The sequence below is a fragment of the Dipodomys ordii genome, unplaced genomic scaffold (genome assembly GCF_000151885.1).
Source record: "Dipodomys ordii isolate 6190 unplaced genomic scaffold, Dord_2.0 Scaffold83, whole genome shotgun sequence".
Taxonomy (NCBI): Eukaryota; Metazoa; Chordata; class Mammalia; order Rodentia; family Heteromyidae; genus Dipodomys; species Dipodomys ordii.
In genome coordinates, this window is record NW_012267299.1 from 1,647,298 (window position 1) to 1,659,183 (window position 11,886).

Here is an 11,886-nt window from a genome sequence, read left to right on the forward strand (position 1 = left end):
GCTGAATGTGGTGCAGCAGGGAAAAGGCCCAGCTTTTCTCTCCCTTTGAAGGGCTGATTAATGCTGACATTAATCCACAATTACAAGACAAGGACTAGATCACAGGTTCATTCATTCATATTTAAACCATGTGCTAACTTGCACTGAAAAATCCCACCCCCACCCCCTTCCTTCATGTCCAGTTAAGAGCATTGACAAGGTGCAGAGAATGGTACTTGAATCTTGTAGCAACTTCTCCTTTGTTCCTGTTTTTTTTTTTCTTTCTCTTCATTAAACTTGGTCTCTCCAAAGTAGAAATCTCACATTATCTCACCAGGTAGAGTGAGCTAAAATAGAAGGGAAAGAAAACACAAAACAAAACAGCATGAAGGATTTGGGTGATGCCATGGTTTTAAGTTCCTTGTTAGTAGTCACAAAATTAAAAAATACAAATACAAATAAAGACAAAGCTGGGAACTATTGCTTCTAAAGGTCTTAATTGTATATTCATTAGAAACAGTGCAAAGATCCTTAAGTACCTGCCTTAAACTTGTACACATGGGCATGGATGAATCATGTACACAGCAGGCCAACAAGAGTGACTTTCACTTCTTTCCTAACCATACTTATGTTCAAATTCAAACCTATGTGCTTAGATGCTATTATGAGCTGCTGTCTTGTTTCCAACATGCGTACAGCTTCTGGTTAAACAGTCACTGTCGAGCAATCGCTGAGGGGGCGGGGGTGGGGTCAAGAAGAGATTCCTGTGTAAACCCTCCTAGGTCCATTTACCATAAAGGATTCCAAATTAAATTCATTCACCATATAGAAGGTAGACGTGTTAATTCTCTTCTTTAAATGCATCTCCAGTATTTATTATGTCAAGAATCCATGTTGCCTCCTTTCACATGAGAACACAGGAGGTCTCCACAGCCCAAGGACAGAGTTGACCCCAAGTCTTCAGTCTCTTCTCAGAGAAGTAATCATAGCTGATACCATGGTATGTGCCAGAAAGAATCCACCAGCATCAAGTGCGAATATGAACTATGACTCTAATAACCACAAATCCTACCCAGCCTGCCCCTTATTCCTGATTTCATACAGGGCTTTTATAATATGCTTCCTATCTGTTCAGCAAGCACACGTATAGCCCTACTCAGAAATCTCCTTCCCTACTGCTCCAACTTGAAGTACAGACACAGGGAATTCTAGAGGGGCCACACATGAATTGCACTGAATTCTTCTCCTTTGCTTTTGTGTGTTTGGAAGTCTGATTCATTTCCTAGTTGTTTCTTTTGGCTGTTTCCTCACAGTGATTCAAGCCTTAAAGGCATTCCTTAGACTACAGTGTCATCCCCCAACCCCACCTCCTCCTAACCTGTATATCCACATTAGGCTAAAAGAATGTATCTTGTAATAATAGGAAATTTCAAGGCATTGCACACTTTCACAGAAAGTGGGGATTTTTTTAAGAAAAAAGAAAAGCTCATACAGAGAAAGAGGAGAGAGAAGGAGAGAGAGCAGAAACAAAGCAAACTATTTCCACAGTCCAAGTACTGTCGGGTTGAGGCCATGGGGTACCATGAAAACAGAAGATAATCAAAGTAATTTCCTTCTTGTCCCTCCCACCCACTGATAGAGCAGCGGGGGACAGTTAAAATCTCCTCAGTGGATGAGCTTTCAGACAGGGAAGGTTTTTATTGACCCTGGACTGATGCACTTAGGGCCTTACTTTTGGGGAGCAGAAGGATGAAGGCTTCTGCAGTTTACAGCCGATGTCAACTGAGCATTTCTCTATCCAGCTTTACTGTTTCAGCACTGTCTTGTATGTTGTGAGAAATTTAAGTCAATATTCTCCCTGTCGGAAACAGAAAGACTGGCTTTGATCAGACACTTAAAATCGCTACTCAAAAGCAGTGGACCTGGTCCTATCAAATCCAGATTTTATGTGCTGCCTCTCACTGATGGCACCCAGGGTGAAGAGAATATAACCCAGCACTTCATCTGCTCTGTTTCCCAGGAACCGGAAGTGTGTGATTAGGTTCAAATACACAGAATAGGGGTGAATTCAAGTGTTTGCCAACATGTTCTGGGCTGAAACAGGAGAAACCAAAAACTGAAATATAAAGATGACAGATAATGATCAAAGAAACCTTATTTTCCCACCATACACAAAGCTAACTCCACTACTAGTACTCATAGCAAGATCTAAGAGAGAAAACTGAGTATCGAGCACTTAACATATGCCAGGCTTTGGACTAGATATTTTTACCCCAGTCCTCATTTAACAACACACCCACGTCTGACATGGAAGAGAGCTCCGTGGGTATTATAGAATAAACAACTCATTGGCAGAGAAGAAGCCTGAAGTCCAGAAAGATCTAGAACTTAAAACTAGGACTAGAACACACTTGCGGTTTTCTTTCTTCTCCCTACTGTCAATTTTAGTATCTTGCTCCAAGGGCCAGCCAGTTTACCAATGACTATTTCTGATGTTCTGCCACCATCACCAGCAATTCTTTTTACAGCTCTTCTGTGCAAATATAGTCAGTTCTGGACTAATACCTAATTTAGTGTGCTGCTAATTGGTGCTTTTGCCTAGGAGATTCTTTAAACCTGCCTGAGAGTTGAGTCATGCGTTCATATCTCAAATGAAATAACCACGTTCAGAGCATTTGTTTATTCAGGATTACTGAGATGCCAGCAAGGCTGCAAAAACCAGTTTGGTGTGGGATGCTGTCAGCCCAGTGGCTCCTCAGAGGTTTCTGACCGACCCTGCTCTTTTGGAGGAGCTTCATTCCAAGGAAACATTGCATTGCTAAGTAAAGACTGCTAGCTGGAAAAGGCTATAGGAGATAATTGAAGATTTGGTGGGAAAAAAACAAAAAACCTAATGACCTACAAAAGGGAGATAAATTTTAATGATGTTTGTAAAGGAACTCTCAGAGATGGGGAAAAGACAAATAAAATGAACTCTGTCTCTTTGTTTAGCCTATAACTAAGCCTAGATTTTCCCCTTTCCCTTTTGAAGTGCCCTTCAAAGGTGTGAAACATCCCAGGCAAAACAGAGCCAAAAGTTTCCAAGTAATGAGTTTGTTTTCATTGTAGTTCCTCCAACAGTTATTTTCTTCTCTTACCAAAACAAAACAAACTCTGTGCTACAGACACAGGCTTAGGGCAATTCCTAGGGACAATCTCAAGACCACTGAACAGCAGCAAAGCAACAACGAGCTGTGTGAACACTCAGCAGATAGCCCTATGAATTATTGGAGCCTAGAGTATAATATAGTCTTATGTACACAAGACAACCATTATGCACTCAGATATACGACACAGAACACAACTTTTGTTAGTCCTAACAATAGGGTCAGCCTGACTGATTAACTCTGAAAGGATGTCTTTGGGGTGGCCTAAGGGCTCTTGTAATGTAGGTGTAACCTTTTAGAATGACAGATCTAGACTCCCAGACTGACCCCCACCTCCTTCAAAGTTTACAAATGCCCTTGAGGGGGGGGGCTATATTTTGAGGGGGAAATTTTAAATAAACTAGTAATTAACTTTGGAGAGAATGAAAACAAACTTGAGCAATGCAATTTTCAGTACACTGGGTTTTAGAAAGTGAAACTGAGCATCAGCCCTATGGGAGGGGATGGGAAGGGATACCAATATGAAGTTCACTTTGTTAGGTGGCAGGGATACTCAAATGCCTTGCTTTGGGACCACACTGCTGGTCTTGATTTCCTTATTTCATTGCAAAATCCTAAGACACAGGAGAGGCGAGTAATAATATCCCACCAGGTTGTTATAAGAACTCAAATGGGATGGTCCAGGAGAAGCACATAGCTGAGCTCCAGGCACAGAGTGGACCCTCAATAAACACTTGCTAACATTAAGAGGTCAGTGATTCTCAACTTGTTTGTATGGGAATATAACTGGAAAACTTTCCAAAAATAAATAATGATGCTTGGGCCCCACCCCAAATCAAATGGAACAGTCTCTGGGAAGGGCAGTTTTTGTTTTTGTTTTGTTTTTTGGTCCAATCGTGGACCTGAACTCTGTCCCTCAGCTCTTCAGCTCAAGGCTAGCGCTCTACCACTTGAGCCACAGCACCACTTCTGGCTTTTTTCCCCCTGCTTATGTGGTGCTGAGGAATCGAACCCAGGGCCTCATGCATGCAAGGCAAGCGCTCTACCACTGAACCACCATCCTAGCCCGGAAGGGCAGTTTTTAAAAAGCTTTTTGAGACAGACATTTAGACAATCAGAAGGATGGCTAGGAACCACTGACTTAGATCATGGGGAGGGTGTTACTGTGGTCAGCTCAAGTGGTTAAGTTCTGGGGGTATAAAATCTTTTAGAGCTTCTGTAGTCTTCCTGTACAGGTTCTATAACATGGATTGTGTCTTCTTCCACATTCTGAATGAGGCAACTGCCTAGTCAAATGCATACTTACTTGTCCAGCTAAACTTTCTTACCTCATGCTTACATGCTTTAGGATGCATTCCATCTAAGAGGGCAGATGCTTCCAGGTGCTGACAAACGCAGTAGGAATCAGCGAGTATGGGACTGTGGTGATGCTGTTCCACACATCTAAGGTTGGGTCGTAACAGTCCAACGTCTTGCACCGCTGAATGCCGAAGTATCCTCCAACCACGTAGAGTTTGTTTCCGGAGGCCACAGCATGGCAGCTCATGCGCTTTGCCGTCACATCTCCCACCTTGGTCCATTGGTAAGTCTCACTATTAAACTTATAAGCAGAGCAAGCGGAGAACTCTGTGTCTCCTCCCATGATAAAAATCTGGTTCCCTAGCACAGCTGCTGCTGTGTAACGCCAGGGCTGGGGACAGGTGGCCGGCACCGTCCACCTGTTTTCACACTGATCGTAACACTGAACCTTAGGGAGCTTGTCATGGCTGACGCTGGTGCCTCCGAAAGCAAACAACTTGAGTTTGGCACTCACGACCGCGGCATTGCTCACCCCTTCTCGGAGCGGGGCGACCATGGTCCATTTGTTGGTCGTGGGGTCGTAATGTTCTACTTGCTTTAGAGAGACAGAGGGGGAGGCTGGGAGGCAGCCAGTGGCGGCCGTGTGGCCTCCAACCACATACAAGCAGTGCTTCAGTTCAGCAGAGCCGTGGCCAAACCTGGCCACTAGCATGGGGGCGGCCTTGGACCACTCTTCATGCAGGGTATCATAGACCCAGACATCTTTTGAGACTCCGTTTTCAGACCCCCGCCCTCCAGTTATGTACACCTTGCAGCCAATTGCACACGCACTGAACTCTTTTCTTGGACTGGGAATGTCGGCCTTAGGAATGATTTCTTTGGCCTTCTGGTCTACCAGATACAGCTTGTCACACATGAAAGTCTGTCCTCCCAGGAGGAAGAGGGCATGGCCAGTTTTCCGAGGCCGAGCACAGAGGCTGGTTACGACGCCGTCGTTCTGCAGGATTTTCAGTTTGCATCGGATGGCCTCTTCCACGATCTCCTTACTCTTTCTCTGCTTGGTGATGAGCTCCTCCATGGCCACGTTCTCCATGAGATAGATGGCTGGCAGCAGTGCCAGCCTCACGGTCTGCAACAGTTCTGGGAGGTAGCAGTAGCGCTTCTTCAGGTCGTAACTGATCCAGTTAATTGCAGACTCGTACACCAACCTTTCATCTTCCGTCTCCAGCTCTTCACTGGATAGGAGCTGCACGACCATGTCTTGGGGCAGCTGGAGGAAATCTTCATTCTTCCGGATGGTTTGGAAGTTGCTGAGACACATTCTCCAGGACAGTTCGTACAGTTTGGTGCACTGGTGTGCATCTGACAGCAGCAGCATGCCCAGACAGTTGGTGGGATGTAGGTTCTTTTCCAGGAATTCTGCACATGCATCTCGGATGTCTTGAAACTCCAACATGTCACCAGCTTCCAGGAGCGACTCTGCGTTTTCTTCATTGATGATGACTCGGGAGGAGTATGCATAATCAAGGAGCAGCTCTAGGACCTCTGGATGGATGGAATTGTCAAAGTTAACTTCACTATCCTGGCTCTCCTTCAGACCGCCACTGAACATGGCCTCAAAGTAGCGGCTGCATGCAGCCAGCACTGCTCGGTGGCAAGGGAAGGTCCTATTTCCGGCATGGAGAAGGACATCAGTGAAGAGCCGCTGCTGGCGTAAAAGGTTCAAGTGAGTGAGGACACTGTCGGCGTAGGAAGACTTATGAAACAGATAGATGTTAATGGAGCCGCTGCTGGCCCTGGACTTGCGGTTCTCATGCACGCTGACTGACATTTTGTTTTCCCTCCTAAAACAGAGCAAAACAAACCCATGAACAGGAGGCTCCCAAGGGACCCCAGCTAGCTGTAGAACAAAAGGCAACCATCATTTTCCAAAAAGAAAATAGAATATTCCGTTGTTACCTCCACTATCTACTGTTTTGAAGAAGATATTCTCAATTCAAAATGACCAGCCTACCTGGAAGGAAATATATTCCTTATAATAATACTGCTTGAGTTCAGTGAACTATACACTTGTTAATAATAATAATAATAAATCACTGTTTAAAAAGCAGGTTCATCTTGGAAAACCCGATCTCCAACTTTCAGGATATTGACGTCTCTGAGAATGTAAGTCAGCAAAAGCCAAAGACAGCAAGTCTCATTCTACCAGCTACCTGAGCCCGTCCAGTCCAGCTGATTCACTATAGGCCACTTAAAATGCCTAGCCTCTTGTTCTCATAATGCCAGGACAGGTACCAGTTTTAATGCCCTATGCAACATAAAGCCATGTGTAAAACAAACACCTACTAATTAATTCCATTAAGAATTCCTTTGGTAAGATCTAAACACTGCATCTATAGCAAATGCCCGGTTTCTGCAATGGTCAGCCCATTACATGTTAACAGACCATTTCTAACCAGACAATTCTATCAAGACAGAATTCTGAAGGCACCCCGATTTAACGTCCTCATCTATTGATCAACAAGCTTCAGTGAAAGCACAGAATGGATTCTGGTCACAATCACCACACATCTTTCTGGCTCTGGACAGCTTCCAAAATGAGGATTTAGCATATAAAAGGAAGAATATTTGAGTGGTGTACTTACACTATTTTTCTGTTCTTTCTGCTCTATACCAATTCTTGGGAAAACAGCGCAAAGAACAAAGGAAGATGCATCCACACATACCCCTCCCTGTCTTTTGGATCAAATAGTGCACTACCCAGGCTGTCCTTGTGTGCCTGCAAACAATATTGGTATGTGTATAGTGGGATATCAAAATGCAAACACTTCTTTATTTAAATTAAAATACAGAGCTGTGTCGTATGTGTATGTGTGTGCATGCACACACATGCTTGTGAATATTGCCAGTCATTGTGTGGGACACCATAGAATTTATCTGATTAAAAAAACCTTTTTTTCTAGGCATCTAAATTTAAATGACATCAAAATCTAATGGTGTCTTTTGGCCTTTAGCCATAAGAAAACTGTAGGATGAAGGTAGGGGAAATGGTTCAAAAACGAAACCCCTCCTCCCTTTGACTTCAAAAGAAGAAAGCACTTAAGAAGCTGCCGGTCTGGAGATTCCTGAGGAAGTTGTTTATCTCCAGAAGGAGAGTGGTCTGGTTGGTTACAGTATCTATTCCTAACATAGAACAGCTAGTCCTTAAACTGCAGCTGAAACTGTTTTTTCCTCCAACCATTTCAGTGATTTATTTTAAAATTATATTCCAAGGATGGTTACAAAATACAAATGATTGATTGAGACTCAGGGGTGAGAACAGTCAACTACAACTTTCCTGACCAGCCGCCCAAGATGGCATAAAGAACAAAGGCAAGTATCTAAATATTAGACACTCAGACTGCCTATCATTAGGTGTTAGGTGATGTAACCTGTTTTCCTTCTGATTTTTGGAATGTTACTTTTGTTAGAAGTAAACATGGCTTACAGAGCAACAAAGTAATCACCTAAGACCTAGAGTTCCAGTGTTGAAAAGATTTGATAAATAAAGCACCCAGAAATCCCCAGTGACTTGGGATATGAAAATGGTGAAGGGTCCAGCCTCACTCCCACCTCAGGCTTAGCCTCTACCTTCTGTCCATCTTCATCAATGCCTAAAGCTCTAAAGAATACCCCATAGGAGCCTCTGGTTCCTGATGTGTTCAGACCTGCCTTAGCATCCTTGGTGCTCGGATGCCATTTGAATGAGTGCATTCAATCGGAAGTGTTATGTGGAGGATGGGATGGTAAGTCTAAACCTCAGGATTTGTCTGAATACCTCTTGTCAGAGGTTGCTCTGACTGAGACCTGGGCTACCTGCCACCAGGCACACAACATCTAAGTGCCTGTGGGCTCAGCCAGAATCCCACTGGACCCAGCCAGGCATGTGTCCCACAACCAGAGATTCAGGGTCGTGGAAAGCAACATTCACAACCAGCTGTACACTTAAAACAGTTTGTCTAGAAGACCTTAAGATTAAGGAGTGTGCATCTCTTCCATCCTGTGTTTAGGCTGATGTTATTTAAAGCCTATCCTATCATCTTGGATATCACCCCACCAAAAGAGCATGTGTGTCTCTGTCAACAAAATCTAACATTCTTGCAGTAATGCACGGCTGAAATGCAAGACACCCTTAAAGATCCCTGGGAAACAACATGCTTTCTGGTTTCAAATTCATGTAAGCATCACTGCAGTGCGTTTATACAGTCACTCAAAACACCTTCAGCATGAAATGAACCATTCTTCCCAGCATTTTTTTTAGCCCCCAGAGACATAATATTCACATGCCGAGGAAACGGCCAAGAAAAATGCACACATATATATTTAACCTGTATCTACAAAGAAGATGCAGAGAAGGGCTGCTATCATTGAGAACATCAAAAAGGTTTCGTTCTAGTTACAGCAACTTCAGTGTACTCACGACCCCTCCCCCAGGCACACCTCAAGCTTCTCCAGGCTCAATTTAAGACGCATCTCAAGCCTATCAAGGGAGCAGCTGGGCAGATGTTCGTCTGCATTTATATTATTGATAACAACGGAAGAAAAGAACAAGGATCTTGTTGACAATAGTGGCTCTTAAAAAAAATTTTGTTGGGGGGGGAGCCACCTTTTGGTCCTCTGTAAAACAAGTGCCACGCTATCCAACGCGCTGCCCAAGCCGGCGAGGGCGACACCAAACTGCACGTGGAACAAGTTGAGCGTTTCATCTCCTCCCCGCCCATCAATCCCTAATGCTTTGAAATGAATGCTGAACCAAAGGCAAAAGCTTGCATGGGAGAAAAACTAGTTTTAGAGAAGCCATTTTTCATTCATTTCCCAGACAGTTGGCCGCAGTTAGGTGCCTGCGTTGGGGGAGGGAGGGGGCGGTGTCTGCGCGTGGTCCCATCTGTCCCCGATCCCGGGTGGGCTAAATGTGGGCCAAAGATCCCGCTCTCGGGGCCCTGGAGGCTGCGGGGAGCCGGGCTGCGGGGGGAGTGAAGAGGGCTGATGGCAGCTCCCGGCTGCCCCGGGCTTGCCCGGGCGTTACACGGTAGCGGGGAAACTGTTCGCCATTCCGGCGGCTGGCAGGAACAGTTTCTCCGCTTTGGCCCCCAATTCTACCCCCTGGCCACCTAAGTCGGGACTCTGGGCTGCGGGGTGGACTGGCTCAGCACACACCAACAACGCGATCGGTCCCCCCAAACCCGCGGCGCCCGCAACAGGTCCCGGACAGAGGGGGAAACTTACCGCAGTGGCGACTGGCCTGGGCGCGCACGGTCAGCTGGGCTCAAGGCTGGGTCACCGGCAGGCTGGCGACGGGATCAGGGCTTCTCGATCCAGGCAAGCGGCGGCGACAACGCCGGCGAAAAGGAGCGCGCACGGGGCGCCCAGCCGGAGAGGTGGGGGGCTGCCCCGGGACACTGGCTAGCCGGGCCGGCTGCCGAGGGACTCCACGCCCGGCACCCGGGTGCCCTGGACCCGCGCAGCGACTCCCGGAGCGCACCTCGGGAGGGGAGAGTGACCCGCGGCCGCGCCGCCGCGGAGGAAGGCGGCAGTGGCGGCGGGGGAGGGAGCTGGGAAGCGCCGCGAGCTCGGGCGGCCGCCTGGCGTCGGCACCGGTCTCCGCAGCGCCACCGCCACGCCGCCGCCTGCCTAGCAGCCCAAGCAGACTGCGCCCCGCCGCCCTGCGCCCGGCTATAAGCGGCGCGCCGGGGAGGGGAGGGGCGCGTCCGGAGGGGAGGGAGGGGGGGGGCGCGTCCGGGAGGGGAGGGGCGCGGGAGAGAGGGGGCGCGCAGGCGAAGACTGACACGGGGTGGGGGGGTTGGGAGGGGAAAGGAGAGGAGGAGCGGGAGGAGAGGGGGCGAGACTGACCCTGGGGAGGGGGAGGGGACGCGCCTTCCCCGGGGCTGGGAGGAAGGAGGGGAGGAGGGGGAGAGGAGCCGGGGAGAGTGTGTCGGGGGAGTGAATGCGGAGAGGAAACGGGGCGGGTGGGGGTGTTGCCGGGAGACAAAGCGGGCGCCCGACCTCGGCCCCCAGCAGCTGCAGCCCTGGAGATCAGCGAGGGAAAGAAGTTTCCCGAGGTTGGAGTGTCTGCGCCTCTCTGGACCAGCCTAGTTCAGGGAAGCCGAGGTGCTAGGGCACCCTGCACACACACACACACCCCGCACTCAGGGAAGCCCAGCCCTTGGCTTTGCGCCCCGTGGAGTCACAGCCCCTGATGGCCCGCCTGAGGGGGCCACGGCCTCGCTGGGGGCGCGCGGGGTGGGACGCGGCGGGGGACACCGCCGATCGGGCTGGTCCGGACCGTGGGTGTCTCGCTCCGGGGCTGGGTGCAGACAGACTCGGGTCCCCGGGCGGTGGTCCGTGTCTTCCCTCCCCACCTCCGGCGAGGGCGGCGCCTGCGGCCGGACTCTGCCCCACGCGGGGCTGGAACGGCGGCCACGCGGGCGCTGTCCTGCCTTGGGCGCGCGCCACGTGCTTCGCAATCCATCCCGGCGGCCGCTGGATTCAAAGCGAACTCCGGAACGGAGCGGTCACGCCGCGGGCCCCCCCCCACTCCCTCCCCAGCGACGGTCACCCGACCCTGCACTGCCTTTAGGGCTCGGTGGTGCTGATAGATCAATGAAGAAAAGCCCAGGACACACACACGGTTAGTGTCCGTCGTGCCGGGCAGAAAGGAAAAGGCCATTCGGAAAAGCAATTTCACGTGGTGATCTCTACCCTTTTTTTTAAAAAAAAAAAAAAAAAACCTTTGGGCTAAGGGCTTGCCCTTCCACTGAGAGCTGAACCGCCTGTCTGGTGCCGATTTGGCACTTGGAGTAGTTTAGGAGTGAAGAGTATAGATGATTGGTTCAGCCTGGTGTTATAGGTAAGACTACCTGGGAGACAGGTATTGGCCGGCTTAGGGTCAGGCACCTCTTGGAGGAGGGTCAGCCCTGTAAATTGTGTGACCGGCTGTATAACTTGGTTTAAACTGCACACCCCTATGCTTCATCCGCTAGTTTTCCTTAAAATACTGGGGGCAGAAATGATCTGAACTGTGTGGAGAGGCTCTGTGTGGCGCTTCTTGAGATCTTGGATGGTTTAAAAGGAGACGCCGTGGGTTCTTCATTCTAGTTCTCCACCCTCCTTCATCTCTGCTGTTCACACGGAGAAATTTCCTCCTTGCAAACAAAGAAAGACAGTGCCCTCTGAAGTCCTTTGTTAGCATTAACTCCTCCGGCTCACTAAGAGCCTCAATCTGTTTCCTATTTCCATGTTCAGTGCAGTCTTGGCTGGAGACTGCTGCACAAAGCCAGAAAGGCTGGATCCGTTCTAGGAAGGATCCCAGGTGCCCAGGCCCTGGGGGTCAAGAGAGGAACTCTAAAGCCACAACCACCCAGTCCCCAAGTCCCCAAGGATAAACCCATGGTAAAGCCCAAGGATGGGAACCGGCAAGACACCA

General features: G+C 48.6%; 1 protein-coding gene across 1 annotated transcript; it reads right to left on the reverse strand.

Moving 5' to 3' along the window:
• Positions 1–260: 260 nt before the first annotated feature.
• Positions 261–9,777, reverse strand: Enc1 (ectodermal-neural cortex 1 (with BTB domain)). The gene is made up of 3 exons (XM_013025242.1): positions 9,690–9,777; positions 4,454–6,268; positions 261–326 (listed from the first exon to the last, which is right to left on the reverse strand). Exon 2 carries the CDS (start codon positions 6,253–6,255, stop codon positions 4,486–4,488), a length of 1,770 nt encoding a protein of 589 aa, XP_012880696.1. The 5' UTR covers positions 6,256–6,268; positions 9,690–9,777; the 3' UTR covers positions 261–326; positions 4,454–4,485.
• Between the last annotated feature and the right edge of the window lie 2,109 nt (positions 9,778–11,886).